Source organism: Pteronotus mesoamericanus, unplaced genomic scaffold, assembly GCF_021234165.1.
Source record: "Pteronotus mesoamericanus isolate MK-2021 breed Mesoamerican mustached bat unplaced genomic scaffold, CSHL_Meso_final contig_173, whole genome shotgun sequence".
NCBI classification, from domain to species: Eukaryota; Metazoa; Chordata; class Mammalia; order Chiroptera; family Mormoopidae; genus Pteronotus; species Pteronotus mesoamericanus.
In genome coordinates, this window is record NW_026555072.1 from 6,349,374 (window position 1) to 6,373,676 (window position 24,303).

The 24,303-nt window shown below is 38.6% G+C and overlaps 1 protein-coding gene across 2 annotated transcripts in view; it reads right to left on the reverse strand.

The window, feature by feature from the left end:
• MAOA (monoamine oxidase A) overlaps window positions 1-24,303 on the reverse strand; it is a 77,872-nt gene that overhangs the window by 40,212 nt on the left and 13,357 nt on the right. For both annotated transcript variants that reach the window (XM_054566529.1, XM_054566528.1), the window contains exons 2-3: window positions 23,994-24,088; window positions 12,958-13,095 (exon numbers count right to left, since the gene is read on the reverse strand). In XM_054566529.1, coding sequence (XP_054422504.1) covers window positions 12,958-13,095; window positions 23,994-24,088 — 233 coding nt within the window. The remainder of the gene's footprint in view (window positions 1-12,957; window positions 13,096-23,993; window positions 24,089-24,303) is intronic.

Consider the following 24,303-nt stretch of genomic DNA (forward strand, 5'->3'; position numbering starts at 1 on the left):
CCTACTAGAACTGGTAAATGAATTCAGCAAAGTAGCAGAATACAAAATTAATATTCAGAAATCTGTTGCATTTTTATGCCAATAATGAACTAACAGAAAGAGAAATTATGAAAACAATCCCATTCACAATTGCTTCAAAAAGAATAAAATACCTAGGAATAAATCTGACCAAGGATGTAAAAGAACTGTACTTTGAAAATTATAAGACACTTAAGAAGGAGAAGGAAAAAGATGGCGGAGGAGTGAAAGGGAGTCACGCTGACCTCCTCCCAAAACCAAACTGGAATTGCAACTAAATAATGGAGTAATCACCTGGAAAGCAGTGGAGCGATAGTGGGAGAGGAGCCGAAGAGCCTTGGTGCCGCGGACAGTGGATTCGACTCTTACACATCCCAACGGGTGAGAATTGCGGTTGAGGCTCGAAAGGGTGGTCTGGGTGCGCACGGGCACTGGCACCAGAGGGCCATTGAAACGGCCAGTTAGCATCCCCCCGAGAAGAACGGGGTCTGAATCATAAACAGGAACCCCTAAACTACAGCAGCTAAAGCCGAGAAAATAGAGACAAAACGCAACCCCAAAAAAGCTTAGGGGTGCTCTCTGCCAGAGACAGGTGGCTGGGGATGCAAAAAGACATTTAAAGGGCAAACGCAAAAGTTGCAGCGGCAGCCACCCTCCTTGATCACTGGGTAGAGGCGGCCGCAGGGTGGGCTGGTGCCTGGGAAAAGACTGGTGAGGAAAACTTTGTGAAGAGAACTGAGACTGCGGCCGGTGGAGCCCGGGTGATAACGCACTTCCCACTCTCCAGCTACCATCTCGCTCAGGCATAAGGGAATCAATTAACCTGCCTTTTGTGCGCTCCGCACACAGCTTGTACGCCTGTGAGCTACGGGGCTGAGTGCAGACTGGCTGGGAGAGCCTTGAGGAGAGACTGGAGACGGAGGCATTGGGGAAAGAACGGGAGGAGGAACCGGGGAGTCCCGACTCCCTCCCCGTTCGGTAGTCTCCATTGTGGGCTGGAAAGGCGCGACCCCAAAGAGGCAGAAGCGGGGCGCGCATGAACCAGACTGCCTGCGATTGAAACGCAGTCCGCACAGGGGTTGGATCCTCAGCCGAAGGGGTCACAGAACTGCCCAGAGGCCCCTAAGGGGAGACTAGAAACGGAGGCACTGGGGAAAGAACGGGAGGAGGAACCAGGGAGTCCTCACTCCTTCTCCTTGCCGAAGTCTCCATTGCGCGGGAAGAGGCCACACCCCAAAAGACCCAAGAGCCGAAAAGCAAACATAGAAACCCCCAAAACACCCAGAGCAGGTGCGCACACTTGCGCCGAGTGACTGGCGAGGGTTGGCGAGCGTGTGTGTGACCCACGCGGGCTGGCGAACGCTTACACCTGCCGGCAAGGCCTCACACAGACTGGCACCCATACGGCCTGCGAGGGATTGCACAGAGGGGCAAGGGCAGGCATAAATTGACCTACCCGCCGCGATTGCGGAGCAGCCCACAAAATAAGTAGAGCTGCCCAGAGTCCCTGGAGGAGAGACCAGAAACAGGATTAACCGGAGAGTCCTAGAGCTGATTTCCTCCCATTTCCGTAGTCCCCATTTGGCGAGGGCAAGCAACGCACCCAAAGAGCCAAAAGAGGGGAAAACACACAATAGAAGACCCTAAACTGACCAGTGCCGCGAAGCTCGCATGCCAGGGAGGCAAGATGAGCACGGGAGGTCGCGAATAAGCCCCCTGGTCTGGGGCAAACACATGCGAGCCCAGGCAGGTGGGGGACCCTGCCGCGCTGGGAACGCGCTCAAGGAGCTCTCGTGAGAGCGCAGAGAGATCCCAAAAAATAGCCCAGCCCTGACCGAAGGGGTCACAGAGCTGCTCCAAGCAGGAGTCAGACACAGGCATTAGACTCCTGAAAGGCTCAAACAAACAACCCAGGGCCCTATAGGGTCAACAACTGACATCATCAGAGGCAAGCCCAGAAAGAAAAGTAAAGGACAAAAATACTTAACAGACTCTCACAAAAATGGGAAGAAAATGAAGTTCCCCTCAAATGAGTGGAAAAGGGGACTCCCCACAGAGAGAGCTCAATGAAATAGAGGCAAGGGAACTATCAGATATGGAATTTAAAACAATGGTTCTAAGGAAGCTCAATGAGCTCAGCCAGCTCAAAGAGAACTATGAGAAACTGCAGAGAAACTATCAGGATCTTACAGCAAACTATATCAGCCTGGAAAAGGACATAGAAACTATCAAGAAGACACAAGAGGATATGAAGAATACCATTTCTGAATTGAAGAACGCAGTAGAAGGAATCCAAAGCAGGCTGGATGAAGCTGAGGATCGAATCAGTGAGATGGAAGACAAGGTAGAAAAAAGCTCCCAGAAAGAACAAGAAATGGAAAAACGGCTCAAAAAGAATGAAGAAGCATTTAGGGAAATGCAGGACAACCTGAAACGCAATAATATCCGTATAATAGGGATACCAGAAGGAGAAGAAGAGGAGCAAGGAATAGAGAACCTCCTCGAAAAAGTAATGATGGAAAATTTCCCTAATTTGAGGAGAGAAAGGCTCTCATGGATCCAGGAGGAACAGAGGACCCCACTCAAGAAGGACCCAAGGAGGTCCACTCCAAGACACATCATCATTAAAATGGCAAATGTCAAAGACAAAGAGAGAATCCTCAAGGCAGCAAGGGAGAAGGAGAAAGTAACATACAAGGGGGGTCCCGATACGCCTAGGAGCTGACTTCTCAACAGAAACACTACAAGACAGAAGGGAATGGCAACAAATATTCCAAGCCATGAAAAGCAAGGGCCTACAGCCAAGGCTGCTCTACCCAGCTAGGCTCTCCATTAAAATAGAAGGAGAAATACGGAGTTTCCCAGACAAAGAAAGCTAAAAGAATACATCTCTACCAAACCAGAACTCCAAGATATGCTAAGGGGACTGGTTTAAGCAGATGAAGGAAAAGAATGAGACAGAGAGGAACACAAGTACAAAGAGAAAAGATGAGTAAGTTTCTATCAGTAATATCTCTCAATGTGAATGGACTAAATGCCCCAATCAAAAGACACAGGGTAGCTGAATGGATAACAACACATGACCCACACATATGCTGCCTACAAGAGACCTACCTCAGAGCAAAAGACCTACACAGATTGAAAGTAAAGGGATGGAAAATAATATTCCAAGCAAGTGGACATGAAAAAAAGGCTGGCGTTGCCATACTTGTATCAGACAAAGTCGATTTCAAAGCAAAGGCCATAAAGAGAGACCCAGAGGGGCACTTTATCATACTTAAAGGAAGAATCTATCAAGAAGACATCAACATTGTAAACTTATATGCTCCCAATATAGGAGCCCCCAAGTTGATAAGGAAATTGTTGGATGACTTCAAAAAAGATATAGATAGCAACACACTGATAGTAGGGGATTTCAACACCCCACTGTCAAAAATGGACAGATCTTCCAAACAAAACATTAATAAACATATCGTAGCGCTGAATGACACACTGAATCAAAGAGACTTAACTGACATATATAGAATCTTACATCCCAAAGAAGAAAAATACACATTCTTTTCAAATGCTCATGGCAGTTTTTCAAAGATAGACCACATGATAGGACACACAGCAAGCCTCAGTAAATTCAGGAAAATTGAAATAATACCAAACTTTTTCTCAGACCACAAGGCCTTGAAACTCGAAATCAAACTCAAAGAGAAACTTCAAAAACTTGGAAACTCATGGAGACTGAACAGTACACTATTAAACAATGAATGGGTCAATAATGAGATAAGAGAAGAAATCAAAAAATTTCTGGAAACAAATGAAAATGAACAGACAACTGTCCAAAACCTATGGGACACAGCAAAGGTGGTCCTGAGAGGGAAGTTCATAGCAATACAGGCTTACCTTAAAAAGATAGAAACATTTCAAATAAAAGACCTAACACTACAACTTGAAGAACTGGAGAAACAACAACAAATAAATCCCAGAGCAAGTAGAAGGAAGGAAATAGTCAAGATTAGAGCAGAACTGAATGACATAGAGACAAAAAGAACAATTCAGAGGATCAACCAATCCAGAAGCTGGTTCTTTGAAAAGATTCATAAAGTGGATAAACCTTTAAGCAGACTCATCAAGAAAAAAAGGGAGAGGACCCAAATTAATAATATCAGAAATGAAAGAGGAGAAATAACAACTGATACCACAGAAATACAAGTGATTATCAGAAACTATTATGAACAATTATATGCCAAGAAATTTGAAAATCTTGATGAAATGGACAAATTTTTAGAAAAGTATAATCTTCCAACACTGAAGGAGGAAGAAACAGAAAGCTTGAACAGACCGATAACAGTTGGGGAAATTGAAGCAGTAATCAAGAAACTCCCAGCACACAAAAGCCCAGGGCCAGACGGTTTCCCAGGAGAATTTTACAAAACATTTAAGGAAGAGCTAACCCCTGTCCTTCTCAGACTATTCCAAAAAATCCAAGAGGAGGGAAGACTGCCAGACCCCTTCTATGAGGCCAGCATCACCCTGATCCCAAAACCAGATAAAGACCCTACAAAGAAAGAAAACTACAGGCCAATTTCGCTGATGAACATGGATGCTAAAATCCTCAACAAAATATTGGCAAACCGCATCCAGCAATACATTCAAAAGATTATCCATCACGATCAAGTGGGATTCATCCCAGGGATGCAGGGATGGTTCAATATACGCAAATCAGTAAACGTGATACACCACATAAATCAAAGAAAAGACAAAAACCACATGATCATCTCGATAGATGCAGAAAAAGCATTTGACAAGGTACAGCACCCATTTATGATCAAAACACTCAGTAAAATGGGAATAAATGGGGCATTCCTCAACGTAATAAAGGCCATATATGAAAAACCTACAGCCAATATCATACTCAACGGGCAAAAACTGAAAGCTTTCCCACTAAGATCGGGAACATGACAAGGATGTCTGCTCTCACCGCTTCTTTTCAACATCGTATTGGAAGTCCTAGCCACAGCGGTCAGACAAGAGAAAGAGATAAAAGGCATCCAAATAGGAAAGGAGGAAGTAAAACTATCATTGTTTGCAGATGACATGAGAGTGTACATAGAGAACCCTGTAGACTCTACCGAAAAACTCCTCAACCTAATAAGTGAATTTGGCAAAACAGCAGGATACAAAGTCAACATTCAGAAATCAAAGGCGTTTCTGTACACCAGCAATATAATAGAAGAAGAAGAAATCAGGAAAAATATACCATTCGATATAGCACGAAAAAAGATAAAGTACCTAGGGATAAATCTAACCAAAGACACAAAAGACCTGTATGCAGAAAACTATGCAACATTGAAAAAAGAAATTAAGGAAGACACAAATAAATGGAAGCATATACCGTGCACATGGATTGGAAGAATTAATATCCTTAAAATGTCCATACTACCAAAAGCAATTTATAGATTCAACGCAATCCCTATTAAGATACCAATGACGTATTTCACAGAAATAGAACAGACATTTCAAACATTTATATGGAACCATAAACGACCTCGAATAGCCGCAGCAATTTTGAGAAAGAAACACAAAGTAGGAGGGATCACAATACCGGACATCAAACTCTACTACAAAACCACTATACTCAAAACAATCTGGTACTGGCACAAGAACAGACTCATAGACCAGTGGAACAGAATAGAAAGCCCAGAAATAAGCCCAGGTCTCTATGGACATCTAATATTTGACAAAGGGGGCAGAAGCATAAAATGAGGCAATAACAGCCTCTTCAACAAATGGTGTTGGGAGAGCTGGATGGCTACATGCAAAAAATTGAAATTGGATCATCAGCTGACACCATACGCAAAAATAAACTCAAGATGGATAAAAGACTTAAATATAAGTCGCAACACCATCAAAGTCCTAGAGGAGAACATTGGCAGGAAACTCTCAGATATCCCACGCAGCAATTTTTTCACTGATATGTCTCCTAAAGCAAGGGACATAAAGGAAAGAATAAACAAGTGGGACCTCATTAAAATAAGAAGCTTCTGCACGGCTAAAGAAAACATCAGCAAAATGAAAAGGGAGCCAACCATTTGGGAAAATATATTTGCTAATGATACATCAGATAGAGGTTTGATCTCCAAGATATACAAAGAACTCATTCGACTTTACTCCAAGAAGACAAATGATCCAATCAAAAAATGGGCAAAGGACCTGGGCAGATGCTTTTCTAAGGAGGAGATACAGAGGGCCCAGAGGCATTTGAAAGGATGCTCTGCATCACTAGCCATCAGAGAAATGCAGATCAAAACCACCATGAGGTATCACCTCACACCGGTCAGAATGGCCATCATAAACAGATCCACAAACAACAGGTGCTGGCGAGGCTGTGGAGAAAAGGGAACTCTAGTCCACTGTTGGTGGGAATGCAGACTGGTGCAGCCACTATGGAAAGCAGTGTGGAATTTCCTCAGAAAGCTGAAAATGGAACTGCCTTTTGATCCAGGGATTCCCCTGCTGGGACTATACCCTGAGAACACCAAAACGCCAATACAAAAGAACCTATGCACCCCAATGTTCCTAGCAGCACAATTTACAATAGCCAAGTGTTGGAAGCAACCTAAATGCCCATCAGTAGATGACTGGATCAAAAAATTATGGTACATATACACAATGGAATACTACGCAGCAGAAAGAAAAAAGAAGTACTAAACTTTGCGACAGCATGGATGGAACTGGAGAGCATCATGCTAAGCGAAATAAGCCAGGGGGCGAAAGACAAATACCATATGATCTCACCTATAAGCGGAACCTAACCAACAATGCAAAGAAGCAAGGAAAATATGACCAGCAACACTGAAAGGAAAAGAAATCAACAGAGACAAGAGGGAAGGGGGGTGGGGGCAGGGAAAGGGAAGGGAAGGGGAAAGTCAAGGAACATATAGCAAGGACTCATGGACAAAACCAAAGGGGAAGAGCTGAGGGAGGGAAGGTGGGAGGGGGCAAGGGAAAGAGGTGGGGGGAAGGCAGAGACAAATGTATTTAAAAAGTAAATAAATTAATTAAAAAAAAAGAAAGAAAGAAATGGAAGAAGATATAAATAAGTGGAAGCACATACTGTGTTCATGGAGAGGATGAATTAACATCATTAAAATGTCCACACTACTCAAAGCAATCCACAGATTCAACACGATTCCTACCAAGATGCCAATGATGTATTTCACAGAACTAGAACAAATATTTAAAACATTTATATAGAACCACAAAAGGCCCTGCATAGAAACAGCGATCCTGAAAAAAGAATAAACTTGGAGGAATCATGCTCCCTAATATCAAACTATACTACAAAGCCATAGAAATCAAAACAGCATGGTAGTGGCATAAAAACAGACTCATAGATCAATGGAACAGAATACATAGCCCAGAAATAAACCCACACCTTTAAAGTCAATTAATATTCGACAGGGGAAGCAAGCATATGCAATGGGCTACAGATAGTTTATTCAATAAATGGTGTTTGGGAAATTGGACAGATATGTTTAGAAAAATGAAACTAGACCACCTTCTCACACCAGACACAAGAATAAATGAAAAATGGAACAAAGATTTAAATGTTAGACCCAAAACCATAAAAATTGTAGAAGAAAACATTGGCAGCAAAATCTCAGACATTGCTAGTAGAAATTTTTTATCGGATATATCTCCCCAGGCAAGGAAAACAAAAGTAAAAATAAACAAATGTGACTTCATCAAACTAAAAAGTTTTTACATGGCAAAGCAAATTGTCAATAAAATAAAAGATGACCCACAGAATGGGAGAACATATTCGCTGATACATCTAATACAAGGTTAATATCCAAAATTTATAAAGTACTTACAAAACTCAACACACAAAAAAAAACAAACAACCCAATTAAAAAATGAGAAAAGGACCTGAAGACACTTCTATAAAGAGGGCACACAGATGGCCAATAGATATAGGAAAAGATACTTAACATCACTAATCATCAGAGAAATGCAAATTCAAACCATAACGAGATACCACCTCACACCTATCAGAATGGCTATCATCAATAACTCAACAACCAACAAGTGCTAGCGAGGATGTGGAGAAATGGGAACCGTTTTGCACTGTTGGTGGGGATGCAGATTCGTGCTGTGGAAAGCATTATGGAAATACCTCAAAAAATTAAAAATGGATCTGCCTTTTGACCCAGTGATCCCATTTCTGGCAATATATCTGAAGGAACCCAAAACACTAGTTTGAAAGAACATAAGCACCCCTGTGTTCTTTGCAGCATTACTGACAATCGCCAAGATATGGAAGCAGCCCAAGTGTCCATCAGTAGATGAGGGGATAAAACAACTATGGGACATTTACACAACCGAACTCTACTTGACCATATAAAAGAAAAAAATTTTACCCTTTGTAATAGTATGGATGGACCTGGAGAACATTATGCTAAGTGAAATAAGCCAGTCAGAGAAAGACAAATACCATATGATTTCACTCATACGTGGAATCTAACAAACAAACTGAACTAACAAGCAAAACAGAGACAGACTCATAGATGGAAAACAGATGACAGCTAAGGGTGGAGGGATTGAGCAAAAAGTAAAAAGGACACATAGACATGAAGAACAGTGTGGTGGTTGCTGTGGGGACTAAATGGTAATGGAAAAATGGTAATGGTAAATGGTAATGGTAAATTTTTGGGGACAAGGGGACTAAATGGTAATGGAAAAAATTATAATAAAATTATATATTTAAAAATAATGTATAGGAAGTCAAGAAAATAAAAAAATAGAATCACTGTATTATATTACCGAAGCCAGGGTTGTTGCAAGAAATAATAATGTGATTTTCTGGGCTTCATGGGGAACCCTGCATTCAAAAGTCTAGTTGTAATTATTCCATACTTTGAGAGGGTCCTGCTGCAAACATTAGTAGAGGATGAACTTGTGGGAAGACTTAAGGAATGCTACATCAAATGCCTAAGTAAGGAAAGGAAAATGTTAATAGTAGCATCCAGGCTCTTTGCTGCTGCTACTGAGCCCCTCTCTCTAAGGTTAGGGCCACACATCCCTGATAGTCCTATTCCAAAGAAACAGCTTTTCATAGAGTAGAGCTACTCAACTGCCACCGCATTTTTCTTTAACAAAAATACATATATGGCTGAGCTGTCGCATAACCTACTGGAAAAGGCATCTCATGGCAAAGGACTTGGTAGCCAGAGGCTGCATTCAAGAATGTAAGGCATTATTAACCTCTGGATCTTTGTCATTGCATGACCATGCATGTCAACACAACAGAAATAATGTTCTGTCATAATTATTGAACATGCAGCATGTGGCAGGCTTGGTGCTAGGACTACTGCTTAGCCAGTACTTTGGACAACAAAGAGCACATTGAAATAGTGGCCACAGTGATTGATCCCTCAAGGTCAACAGCACTCCTGTAGTAATGACAACCCTAGCTCAACTTTACAGAGATCCGTGTATGTTCCAGGCCCTGTGCCAGGGTCTTCACCTCTGTTATCATACTGAATCCTCACAAGGACCCTAAGGCAGGGGCTATAGTCCCATTTCACAAAAACAGGCTGAAGCTCAAAGGCCACGTAACCTACTCAAGCAAGTAAGGGCTACAGAGCTGGAATTTAGGTCAAGACCTTTCTACTTTTCCATGTTGTCTCTTCCTATTCCAGATTCCCATGTCAGGGATTTTGGTGTGGCTTTGAACTCCATGATGTTGCCTTTGTGCTGGTCCTGGTCTTCTTTGAGGACTGTCTTCTAAGAGTCATTTTGTTTCCTTCATTGTGTCCCTGAAGGCACTGCTAGAGATCATTTTGCTCAGTCCTTTGGCCATGAGCCTGGAAGAGCAATGTAGCTATCTGCCATAATATAAGCATTGTGTCTTCATTTTTGTGATTGATGTAGTAACTGGAAAACAGTCATTTAAGTGCTGGACAATGAATGTTGAAGCTCTATTTTGAATTTTAGTACTTACATGTAAACACATATTTAAAATGCTAAATACTGTGGTTTTTTTTTTCATTTAAGATATAATCTCACCTAACAAAAAGATGGAGAATATAAATAACATTCAACCATCCTCTCACATACTTTAACCTGCCAACGAACACATATTTTCAATCAAGGTAGACAGAAATATTAAGGTAAAAAAGTAGTGGGTTTGTTGGCATTTATATTAACTGAATGAATAGTTCATTTCTGGTAGTGTTTCTGATAACATCATATCATCTCTGCAATGAGAAATACTCAGTATAGAGGATATTTTTATGGTAATCAAGAAACTATAAAAGGAGCAGGCCAGACTAGAGAAAAGCATAAAGATATTCAGTTAGACATTCCAGGTAAGATTGCTAATAAACTTTGTAGCAAAAAAACAAAAAAAACAAAAAAAACAAGTTTCCTTATTTAAAACCATCTCAACTTTCACTGTTATGTCCACTTCTAGGGAAAAAAAATGGATTTTCCCCAAAACAATAGTGTATTGCATGGCCATGCATGCCATGCAATAGTTGGGATGTGTGGCTCTAACCTTAGAGAGAGGGGCTCAGTAGCAGCAACAAAGAGCCTGGATGCTACTATTAACATTTTCCTTTCCTTACTTAGGCATTTGATGTAGCATTCCTTAAGTCTTCCCACAAGTTCATCCTCTACTAATGTTTGCAGCAGGACCCTTTTAAAGTATGGAATAATTACAACTAGACTTTTGAATGCAGGGTTCCCCATGAAGCCCAGAAAATTCCAGAGGTATCAGAAAGCCTAAGCTAATGATGCTTATCTCATTAAGGTCCTGTCAACAAGGCTGAGTAACATGCCATGATTTTTTGACAACTTTAAAGCAAAGGCAAAATTCTCAAACATCATTTTCTAATTTTACTCCCACCCCCACCTCCATTGGGAACAATGAGGAGTTGGCTGGGTGATGCTCTAAAAAATATCTCACCTTACCGTCACGTTTTAGAGTGGGCATAGCTGGGGGATAAACAGGTACTTAGTTGGAGGACATAGCTACAAGTTTTCAGTTTTTCTCTTTCAAAAATGTATATAAAAGAACATGAGACTGGGAGAAGAGTAAACGAAAGATACTTGCTTTGGCAATAACTGCGTCTATTCATTGCCTGAGTGATGGTGAGATACCTTACAATGGATATGTGTTCAGAAAAAAAAAAAATGGAGGGCCAGTACACTTAATTCAGGGCCCTGAGTTTCGTTTCCTAAACCATATATTGGGATCACTAAGAGCATGCATCAGGGGGTAGGCAGACTGTTACTAGTTACATAGTCCTGTCAAGTCAATTTACCTCTTTGAACTTCAGTTTTCTGCTATGTAAAAAGGGGATAACCATGCCTTCCCAGCAAAGTAGAAGTAAGTGTTCAATGAGTTGATATATAAAAAAGCACTTAGGTGTTCATTGTGAGGTTCTGGATAAAAATAAAAAAAAAATCTCTCAGCATGTGAAAGCTATGGAGGAAGAGATTATAAGCATGAATTTGCTCAGATTCTAGGATAATCACGTTTCATTTGCTTCCCAATTGGACTGGAGAGTGAATTTACAAGACTGATTAATTAATACTTGAGTGCAAAGGATTTGGTCTCTCTTCCTATATTAAATGTGCTAATACACAGAGAAGTATTCAATATGTTAGCTGCTATTATTCTTACTGTTGTTATTACTTACTAGTTCAAAGAAACACCATGCTGTGCAGAAAAAAGGGGAAGCAAGGGGATTTTTCCATCTTGATTGTGCCTACTGAAGCTAGTATTCCTCAACACTTTGTATAATCTTTTATACTTTTTTCATTCCTTCATTGACCTCTGACGCACAGGTTTTCTAAAGGCTACTGGTTTGTTTTTTCCCTTGTATCACTTATAGACTTTCCCAAGCATCCCAAACCACCTGGCTATTAGTTTTCCAAGATTCCTGATTGGGCATTGGTATGTATGCATCACAGGTATCCTTAACTCCCAGCTCCAAAAAGCTGGGGAGACACCAGACACACTATATTGCCTGGATTTTAGAGGGGGATAGCTGTTTCTATTTGAGAAGTGATGCGGTTACTGGCATGGGAATCCTGACATTAGAATGAGTAAGTGACCCCTGGCTATCGATGGTCATTCTAGGAAATGAGCTACAATGTCAGATTGGAAATGTGACTTCTCAAGACACATTTCCAGACTTCAGCTACTCTGTTTGGCTTCACTAAGAAAGAATAACACTGGACAATAACAATAACACTGGAAACAGCAGCTGTTCCTTGAGTGGATATCAGCATTTAGAGGTTAAACAATCATTTGTTTAAACAATAGGAAACTGCACAGCCAGGGTAGACTTTGCCAGAGCCAAGGCTAGGTAGAGAATAAATTATCAAGTCATGTAAAGAAATGTCAGGTAAGAGAGAGAAAGGATAACCGTGTAAGTCTTTACAAAGTGGCCTCAAACTACTGTGTTTCTTGAGGCCTTAGAACTGCATCATAGGTGCCTTAGGGGCTGCCAGGGGTGGGATTGTGGGTGGGGGGGGGGGGTGGTGTGTGTGTGTGTGTGTGTGTGTGTGTGTGTGTGTGTGTGTGTAAGTGGCTGCCGGGGGGGGGTGTCTCTTTCTCTCTTTCTCTCTCTCTCTCTCTTTCTTTCTCTCACAGGCACCCCTGAACCCCAGAGACAGGAGGAAACTGAGAGCCTTACACCCCTACTGCGGTTGGACTGGGATGGGTGTGCAGCCTTCAAGTGCCTCAATGGGTTATGTGGAGGAGGGCTAAGCTGAGGTATGATCACTTCCAGTAAAGAAAGGCTGAATACTACTTAAAGCCAAGACCAATTTTTTATGATTGTTCTGAGAAAAAAACAACTCAAAACAAAACCAAATTTTTTTCCCAAATACAATACTCGCCCACTGGTCCCTTGAATAAAATATCAGGCTTACCTTGACATATTGTACAACACGCTCATTCACGTTCACTTTGTAAGTTTTTAAACCCAGCTCCTTAGATAACCTTAAGATCCTGTTCTGGGTGGGTCCCACATAAGCCCCGCCAACATCTACGTAATCAACATGTTTATTCTGTAAAAAGAGAACAAGTGTTAAAAAGACGTCAGATAAAATTTGAATAAAAAGGTTGTCTTATTGTAAAACATTTATTTTTTATAACTTAAATGTGTCTTACATCTCTCTGATAAATTGCAACTGGAAATAGCAATCTTTTCTCCTCTACTCAAGAACTGGGCACAACCCTGTATGACATTCTTCATCAAGCTACCCCATTTGCATAGTTATTGGTGAGGCCATTTCAACAATAGCATACAAAAAGAATAAAGAACACTGTAGTACATTCTGCCAATCTATAACCAATTTAAAGCATTTAGGTTATTTTCTATGCTTTTCTTTGGGGTTGTTGCCGCAGGAGCCACCCAGGGATTTCTTAGGCCTAATTTTTTGATTTCCAATAGATGAAATCTCAAATCAGCCCACATTGATGGGTTCTTGATCTGATTTTAAAACACTTACAATGAAGAATGCATCATAGTAAAAGAGTACAAACACACGTTAAAAAGATTCATATACCTAACAAATTAGTTTATAAATATGCAAGCTTTTTTCCTTAAACTGAAATTTACTTTTCCCCTCTTAAATGTAGTGCTACATTTTTCCAGCTTTTTTATTAACATATTCCCCAATGAATTAATCAATAATTAAATACTGAAGAGTTATAACTCCTCCATGTGTTTGTAATAACTTTTTATGGGTCTGTTTCTACTTTGTTGTTTATATCAGTTCTCATTCACATTGCGTCTTCTCCTTGTTTGTCTGATTATGTTTTATTGCATGCCACTTATTGAATTTGAAAAACTGGAAATAATTTTAATCCTAGGAGGATAATATCTTTCTTAGAGAAGATTTATGTCTGCTTCTGCCCAGCACCTGGATTCACTAACAATACCAGATAAGTTTATTGCATTTTCTGTGCCTCAATGATTTGAAGCTGGGTAGAAATGTACTCATGGCCTAGTCCTTTTGCTGTTTGCTCTTAGTCCTAGGAAAGTCGAACCCAAAGCACAGGTAGTTTACCAACACCTCTCTCCACACACACACATTTTTCTGAACTTTGGGCTTGACCTTCAGTAGTCCTGGCTTTGTAAGACTTTTGAAAGTACTACTCAGCCTCTCACAGGCTTCTTCAGTGGTCAGCAAATTCCTCCCTCCCCAATGCACCAGTAGGTCAATCTTTTCCTTCTAGATGTAGAAGGATTGGTACAATTTACCTGATCTGTTATTTCCAGAATATTGTCTAGTATTATTCAATCTCACTTTCATGGAGTAACCCAAACTCATATTCTCTTTTTATTGCAGCATATGCTTTGCTAACATATTGTTTAATATTTTTGCATTTATGTTCAAAAATGACATTGATATCATCCCATGATTTTCCTTTCTTCTACAGCCCTTGTCTGTTTTTTTTTTCCTCTGGTATTAGACTATTGCTAATTTCATAAGTTAGTGATCATACTTCTGCTCTCTAGAAGGGTTTTTATATAAATTGAATGAATGAATTCTTCAAACATTAGGTAGGACACACCTGTAGAGCTATTTAGGCTTAGTGTTTTCATCATGGGAAAATAAACTGCAGATTCAATTTATTTTGAGGTAAAAGCACTACTTGTGTTTTCTATGTCTTCTTAACTCAGTGTTTATTTCAATAAATTATATTTTTCTTATAATATATGCATTTCATGTATGGTTCAAAACTATAGGTTTAATGTTCATTACATTTCCTTTCATTTATTTATTCTTTATTAGATCAGTAGTTATATCTTCATTTTTATACCTTTCATTGTTTATTTGGTGATGTCTCTTTCTTTTGAAAAATCTTATCTGATACTTGTCTATTTTTAATAAATCTCTTCAAAGAATCAACCTTTGTTTCATTGATCCTCTTTATTAGGTATTTATTTGCATATCATTAATTTATGCTCTTTTTTCCCTTATTACATTCTTAATTTTCTAACTACTTGCATGCTTAGCTTATTCATATTGAGCTTCCCCCCTTTTCTATTGAGGTTATAAATTTTCCTCTAAGTGTTGTTTTAGTTACATCTACAACTTTATTTTAGTATTTCCATTGTTGTTCAGTTTTAAGTATTTTCAAATTTCCATTACACTTTCTCTCTAAATCCATGTTTCTAGAAGGTTTATTGTGTCTTAATTTCCATAGCTGGAAGAGTGTTTAGTTATCTTTTTTATAATAACTGTATTGTGCTCAAAGAATGTGGTTTATATGATAATAATCCTTAAAGCTTACTTTATGACCTAGCACATGGTTGATTTTCAAAGATTTTCCTGCTTGTAAAAAACATATACTCCATAAGATTTATGTATATTTTATACATTTCCATTAGAATAAAATTAACTGTGCTCAGCCTTTTTTGTTTGCTTAATTTATTAACTTAGAAATGCATGTTAAAAATCTCCTCACTATTGGGCACTTATCTTTGATTCTTGTCAATTTTTGCTTTATCATTTGAGGCGACATTATTCAGTGTATACAAGTTTAGAATTGTTTGATCTTCATGGTCTTTTACCATTTGTGTACAGACATTTATTTCAATTAATTTCTTTTTGCCTAAAGTTTATTGTCTGATATTAATATGCATATAACAGCTTAGATTAGTATTTGTAATCTCTTTTTCTTTCAGTTAGTTTTGTTTATTCTGACTTTTTTCTTTTAATTGACAAGTTCAGTCCATTTACACTTATTATTTCTTTAAAAATATCTGAACTTTACATCTTGTTTTATTATTACTTTCCCTTTGTCCCGCTTTAACAATTTCTCCCCTGATTTCTTTTCTTATTTTGGATTAAGTATTTTCTTCTTTTTACTTTCTTTTTAAGTTTTCTCTTCTACTTGTTTGGAAGTTATACAGTCAGACCTATTCTTTTAGACATTTTCTAGCTATATTAACATTGCATGTTAATAGTTCATTAATATAGTATCTTTCTAATGAAAAGTACAAAAACCTATATGCTTTTATTGTAATGGCACTTCTTCCAAACTAAAAACTAAAATGTACTTTGCTTCAGGTTTTTTTTAATCTCTCAACAAATTTGACATTCTGTTTTATTCTGTTGTTGATTTTATTTAACTATTTACCAATATCTTTGTTCACTGTCCCTTCTTGAATTTCAGAACTTTTATTTGTAATAATTTTACTGCTGCTTGAAACATTCTTTCATAGTTTCTACTAATCTGGGTCCTAACCTCTCTATTTTTGTCAGCTTGACAGATAGTTCTAGCAAGTAATGAATTTTGATTAGTTTTTCTTCCTTATAACTGTGAAAATATTATTTCCCTATCTTCTGGCATCTATTTTTGCTGTTGACGAGTCACTCATAAGTGTAATTGTTGATTTTTTCAGAGTATGTATAATTTTCCTTTTCTGCTTCTGAAAAATCATAATTGCTTTTGATACCTCTTCTCTTTTGTACCCTGTAGCTTCTCTGTTCTGGGTGAAATTTTCTTTTCATTTATCATGTTTTTGACCTCTTAGGTTTCCTGGTGTCTTCCAACAATCCTGTAATATCCTCAGCCATTATTTTTTTATACTATTGTAACACTATCTTCCATGTCCTAGCTGCCTCCCCTTGCCCTCAGCAATATATTTTCCAATATTTATCTCTAAACTGCATTCTAGATTTCTTCAGATCTAGTTCACTCACTTCAGTTGTGTCTAATGTCATGTTTAATCTTCCCCTGAGTTTAATTCTGCCTAAGGTTTTTCATAACATATAAATTAAGTAGTGTAAATTAAGATGGAAACCATGAATGAGAGCAAGCTTTACTTCTCTCCCTTTCTAAACGGTAAGGTTTATTTCTCTTTTACTTTCATGTACAGGGTATAGCACAAGGGATTTCAATTTGGAGTGTTTCCTATTAAAATCCCCTACCTTCAAAAGGTTCTGGGTTTTATCCACAGTTCTCTGTATGCCATACATACATCACAGTGGAATTGCAAAGTCTACAGGGTTCAGCAGGCATGCAGGGTCAAAGTCAAATTTTGAGCTCCCTAGCCTTCATGTTTTTACTTTGCTGTGGGGATTAATTTGTTCATTCAATATGTATGTTGAGCTCCTCTTTTAAGGTGCCAAGTACTGTTCAAGGAACATCTGTTACATCAGTGAACAAAACAAAAATCCCTGTTCTCAAGGACTCTATATTCAGTAGAAGGAGACAGAAAATGAACCACAAACATAATAAATATCTTAGAAGTTGATAATAACAATGACAAAGAAAAAAACTAGAGTAGAACAAGGCAGATGAAACTATAGAGGACAGAAGGGATGATTTCAACTTAAAATACAAGGGACATGTAGTCATCCTTAAAAAGGCTGTAACTGCATAAGGACCTGAAGGAGGTGAGGGAGTTATCCACATGCATATTTGGGACCAGAGCATTTCTGGCAAAAGGAAGAGCAGTTCAAAAATACTAAGGTAGAAGCGTGTCTGGTATGTTCAGGAAATGGGAGGTCAGTGTGGCTAGAACAGAGTAAGTAAAATAAAGAGAGCTGGAGATGAAGTTAGAGAGGTTACATGGAGAGGGGCAGTCATGAAAAGCTTCACAGGGCATTATAAGAACATTGGCTTTTACTCTGAGAGAGGAGAGACATTGGAAGGTATTCAGCAGATAAGCCCCAAGGTCTGACTTAGGAAAGCTCATTCTATTGCAACAGATGCTGCACTAAGAGTAGGTTGTGAGAAACGATGAAAGCCGAGAAATCAGACGGCTATTGCAGTAATTTACTTTAGAGATGATGGTGTCTCCCACCAGGTAGCAAACATGGAAGTGGTGGAAAGTGTTGAATTCTGTATATATCCAGAAGGCAGAGCCAAAAGAATTTCTTGACAGAATGATTGTTGAGCATGACCCCACATTTTTAAAAAAGTTGTCATCCTCTGACATGGGAAAGGCTGTTGGAATAGTGGTATTGATGAAGGTCAAAAGATCAATTTAGATGAATTAAGTCTGAGGTATCTATTCAATGTCTATGAGATCTGCAAATTTCTAACTTCTGTGTCAGAGTAGCATGTATATTTTATTCAGCATTTTACTTATTTCAATGGGGAGAGTTAATCAGTGTTTTCATTCTGCCATAATACCCAAAATAATACCAGAAAAGTGTTCCCTTCACCTCTTCTTCTGTCCTTAACATAACTCATACATTCCCTTTTACTAACTGTTGGTGCTGTCCTCCAAACTTTCTCTAGTCTCCAACATCTTTTTTAAGATATAAAGAACAAAGTACCTCAATACATCATACATCAGCACCTCAATACATTTCTAAGCTTTAATAAAGACAGCAGGAGAGTTCTTGGGAGTTTCAAAACATGATGTCTGTAGAACACTGATACTAACTTTAAAGTAAATAATCCTAATTGAAGTAGTAAAAAGTTTGAAACATTTACACAATGTTTCTTTATAAAGTCAAAACATTCTAAAGCAGGTACCCCCAGTTAAGCCTGAATATACTACAACTGTAATACAATATTCTGCCATGTGGCACCTCAGTTTTTAGGGTCTTGATTTCAATCTCATTACACAGCCTTTGAAGAGGCCACAAACATGCAACCCTGTTAGAAAACAAATACACCATTCTTGTAGTAGCCCTGCAGGCATTTCAATTTAATTAATTTGGTTCTTAAGAATTATAGAGGAATCACACTAAAAAAAAAAATTGGAGTTCGGAAGGCCTATATGAACAGCTGCCAAGTGACAATATCAAATTTGATATGTTGGTACTTAAAGATCCAGAGTAATTTTTATGGCATCTCCTCATATAGTATAATCCTAATTGATTATACTATTAGAAGCAATTATAATATCATTCAATTCATTTTCTTATTAAATCCCATTTGTGTCCCCGCTTCCTAAAGTCCCCTTTTCCCTATTCATTTGAAATCTTATAAATGTTAAATTCGAGTTTCCAAGCATTTCAGAGTTCCTTTCTCATATACCTAAGAGGAGTTATAATATCATGATCAATACACAATAGTTCCTGTTTAGTGTAGACATATGTAAATTATGCAGCATGAAAAAGCAGCCTGGGGCAATAACATATTAGAATTCTCATTTCCCTTATACAAAGAAATTTGTTCTTAACTGAAAATCTGCAACATGACTGATGCTTGAATTTAATAACCAAAAGGTTTTAGAGATAAGAAAAGTAGGGCTAACGGACAACTTAATAACTATATCCAAAATGAAGAAATATTTTCCAGAAAATGACAGGAGAATCATATCTAATGAGGTTGTACAGGCAGAATATGCAATCTTTCTTTTGAACTACAAACATCTGCCTTCAATTAGAATTTGAGTTGGAAGGGAGTTTCAAGTACATTTAAATTGAATTTCTATGCTCAGATGAGAAAAATGAGACATAAAGTACTAATAAGATTTACCCAAGGTAAGACAGTGTGTCCAGCCAGTTCAGGGACTAGAATCCCAGTTTCCTCACTCCCAGACCAATAGCTTCCCAGTGTACTACACCTGAGGAAGTACTCAGAAATTCTCCAGATACAATTATTCTGGATTTACAATAATTTAAAGCAAGGAAGCAAGCAAATAAATATACATCATAGAGCAGCACTTCTGTAATGTTCCTGGCAAAGTGCAGATTCAGCTTCAGCAGGTCTAGGATAGGTCCTGAGATTCTGCATTTCTATCAGGCTCCAAGGTGATTCTGAATCTGCCAGCCTATAGGGCACTTTGAATACCAAGGCTGTAGAACACTCTTAGAGCTAAACAAAATGAAAATAGGCCCATCATACATCCCTGTACATCTAAAAAGGTAGGAAGCAAATGACAGGGGGAAGCATAGCATGGTGTGACTAAAATGGCTGGAATAATATCTTAGTTTAGATGTTGCTGTTTGGCTATTCCATATCCATCCATATTCTCTTTCCCATGCCTGCTTTTATTATGCATCCTGAAAATGTTAAATACTTACTTTCCCAGGCTTCCTAGCAGCTAAGGATAGCTAAGTACCCCAACTCTGACCAACTGGACTCAAGCAAATGCCTGCTGGGGTCTTGGGGTAAAGGAAAAACTTAGTGGCAGATAAGTTGGCCACCTCTTCATGCTCTTTCCTGCCTTAAATGAAGACTTGATGCTTAAAGATGCAGCATCCATCTGGTTACCAGTGGCAATAAGCCAACATATAAAGAATGAACAGAAAAACTAAAAGAGCATAGTCTTGATGACAAAGTTTTACCCCTGCACTACCCTGGACTACCTACCACCAGACTTCTTATGTAAAATAACTGAATGATTGTATTGCATTCTTATTATTATGGTATAAGCCACTCTGTTCTAAGTCTGATACATCTTCTAATTAGATGCTTCCTCTCCTTCCAGTCACTTCACCAATTTAGTTTTGTCCTTATAGCCAATCCCCAGCCTTTAATACTTTAATATTTGCGTGCTCTAACAAAGAATCTCATAAATGACCTTCTAACTGCCAAACACAAGGGTCTTTTCAGTCTTCATTGTATATCAAATGCTGATAGTATTTGACTGTTTATCATACCTTCCTCTTTACTGATTTGCATGGCACTGTTCTACTCTGGTCCTCTACTGCTTCTCTCTGGCTCCTCTGCCTCCTCCTCCCTTAAATCTGCATGCTCCCCAAACTTCCATCGTTGGCCTTATTTCCTTCCCACCCTATGTCATTCCACTGTATACTTTCATCAGCTCCCACAGACTCAACCACCTGCAACCATTTCCTTGAATAGCACTAATCAATAATTAGTGCGCATTTTTCTAGAATGGTGATATAATCCCAAGCACAGGCAAACCTTGGAGAGACAACAGGTTTGGTCCCAGACTGCAGCAAAAAGCAAATATCTAATAAAGGGACTTACATGATTTTTTTTATCTCAGTGCATATAAAAATTATGTTTTACTATACTGTAGTGTATTAAGTGTGTAATAGCCTTATGTCTAAAAAACAATGTACATACTGTAATTTTAAAATACTGTATTGCTAAAAAATGCTAAGCACCAACGAGCCGTGAGCAAGCCATAAACTTTCTGCTGATGGAAAATCATACCTACAATTTGTAAAAAGATAAAAATAAAAGAAAACAAAACAGAAAAAACAATGTCTGCAAAGCACTACAAAGCAAAACACAAATAAAACAAGGCATGCCATATAAAAAGCTGTGATGCTAACATCATACTTAATGGGCAAAAACTAAAAGCTTTCCCACTAAGATCGGGAACATGACAAGGATGTCCTCTTTCACCACTTCTTTTCAACATCATATTGGAAGTCCTAGCCACAGCGGCCAGTCAAGAAAAAGAAATAAAAGCCATCCAAATAGGAAAGGAGGAAGTAAAACTGTCATTGTTTGCAGATGACATGATAGTGTACCTAGAACACTCTATAGACTCCACCAAAAACCTCCTCAACCTAATAAGTGAAGTTGGCAAAACAGCAGTATACAAAGTCAATATTCAGAAATCAAAGGCATTTTTGTACACCAGCAATGAAATAGAAGAAGAAGAAATCAGAAAAAAATACCATTCAATATAGCAATAATAATAATAAAGTACCTAGGAATAAATTTAACCAAGGAGGTAAAATACCTGTACACAGAAAACTATACAACATTAAAGAAAGAAATTAAGGAAGACACAAATTAATGGAAGCATATACCATGCTCATGGATTAGAAGAATTAATATCATCAAAATGTCCATACTACACAAAGCAATTTATAGATTCAACGCAATCCCTATTAAGATACCAATGATATATTTCACAGAAATAGAACAGACATTTCAAAAATTTATATGGAACCATAAGTGACCCCGAATAGCCACAGCAATTTTGAGAAAGAAAAACAAAGTAGGAGGGATCACAATACCGGACATCAAACTCTACTACAAAACCACTATACTCAAAACAATCTGGTACTGGCACAAGAACAGACCCATGGACCAGTGGAACAGAATAGAAAGCCCAGAAATAAACCCAGGTCTATATGGGCAACTAATATTTGACAAAGGGGGCAGAAGTATAAAATGGAGCAATAACAGCCTCTTCAACAAATGGTGTTGGGAGAGCTGGACGGCTACATGCAAAAAATTGAAATTGGATCATCAGCTGACACCATACACAAAAATAAACTCAAGATGGATAAAAGACTTAAATATAAGTCGCAACACCATAATAGTCCTAGAGGAGAACATTGGCAGGAAACTCTCAGACATCACATGCAGCAACTTTTTCACTAATATGTCTCCTAAAGCAAGGGACATAAAGGAAAGAATAAACAAGTGGGACCTCATCAAAATAAGAAGCTTCTGCACGGCTAAAGAAAACATCAGCAAAATGGAAAGGGAGCGAACCATATGGGAAAATATATTTGCTAATGATACATCAGATAGAGGTTTGATCTCCAAGATATGTAAAGAACTCACTCGACTCCCCTCCAAGAAGACAAATGATCCAATCAAAAAAATGGGCAAAGGACATGGGCAGACGGTTTTCCAAGGAAGAGATACAGAGGGCCCGGAGACATTTGAAAGGATGCTCAACATCACTAGCCATCAGAGAAATGCAGATCAAAACCACCATGAGGTACCACCTCACACCGTTAAGAATGGCCATCTTAAACAGATCAACAAACAACAGGTGCTGGCAAGGCTGTGGAGAAAAGGGAACCCTAGTCCACTCTTGGTGGGAATGCAGACTGGGGCAGCCACTGTGGAAAGCAGTGTGGAATGTCCTCAAAAAGCTGAAAATGGAACTGCCTTTTGATCCAGTGATTCCCCTACTGGGACTATACCCTAAGAATCCCAAAACGCCAATTCAAAAGAACCTATGCACCCCAATGTTCATAGCAGCACAATTTACAATAGCCAAGTGTTGGAAGCAACCTAAATGCCCATAAGTAGTTGATTGGATCAAAAAATTATGGTACACTTACACAATGGAATACTACACAGCAGAAAGAAAAGAAGAACTACTAAGCTTCGCGACAGCATGGATGGAACTAGAGAGCATTATGCTAAGCAAAATAAGCCAGGGAGCGAAAGACAAATACCATATGATCTCACCTAGATGCGGAACCTAACCAACAATACAAAGATGCAAGGAAAATAAGACCAGCAACAATCAAAGGAAATGAAACCAACAGAGACAGGAGGGAAGGAGGGAGGGGTGGGCGGGAGGAAAGGAAAGGAAGGGGAAAGTCAAGGAACATATAGCAAGGACTCATGGACAAAACCGAAGGGGAAGGATTGAGGGACAGGGGGAGGGGGGCAAGGGAAAGTGGTGGGGGGTAGGCAGAGACAAATATATTTGAAAAAATAAATAAAACATAAATTAATTTAAAAAAATGCTGTGATGTATTGAAAACCATTTCTTGTCGTGTCTAGCTGACTCTGCCTTAGCAAAAAGTGTCTCTGGTAGCAGCACATCATTAAGGGAAAAAAGACCAAGGAAAAAGTTATGCAAAAATATGCTACATTTGTTTCTCATTACTGTAGCTACTCTTCTTTTAAGTTGTGAATTAGTGGATAAATAAACAACAAACCTATACTAAGTGCACTTGTGTCATGGGTGTATGGTTAACTTTGAATCCAGTCAAACTGTAACCCCACTCTGAGACACTTCATCCTCTATTTCGGTCTCTAATACAGAAATTATGACACTGTGCTAAAGTTATTTGTTCACATTTGTGTTCTTCATTAGAATGTAAAGTCCTGAGGGTCAGAGACTATCACACTTTTGGTGAGTGCATATTGAAAAGAAAGGATACTTATGTGATGGAGGAGTTTAGGGCTATGGAGGCCCAATGGCTTCACTGCATGAATTCTTGAGATCTCTTCTAGATCTGTGTCTTCCAATGACCCTGCTTCTAATTTATGTAAGATATTATATGTAAGTATTTAAATCACTTACTCTTACAGTGTATGTTCTACCTCCAACTCTGTCCCGGGCTTCTAAAACCAAAACATTAACTTCATGTTCAGCTAACAGTTTAGCAGCAGATAATCCTAAAAGGAAAAAAAGGGAAACAAAATTGAGGAACATATAAATATCTAAACGTGAAACATCTAAGATTTAACCAGGTCTACACATAAAATTAATGCAGGGCATCATACAGAATCCATTGATTTTTCTGTGTTTTTAGTATATTCTGACTACACTGTGATTAACTTTATAATCTAGCATATATATATATATATATATAAAATATTACTTTCATTAC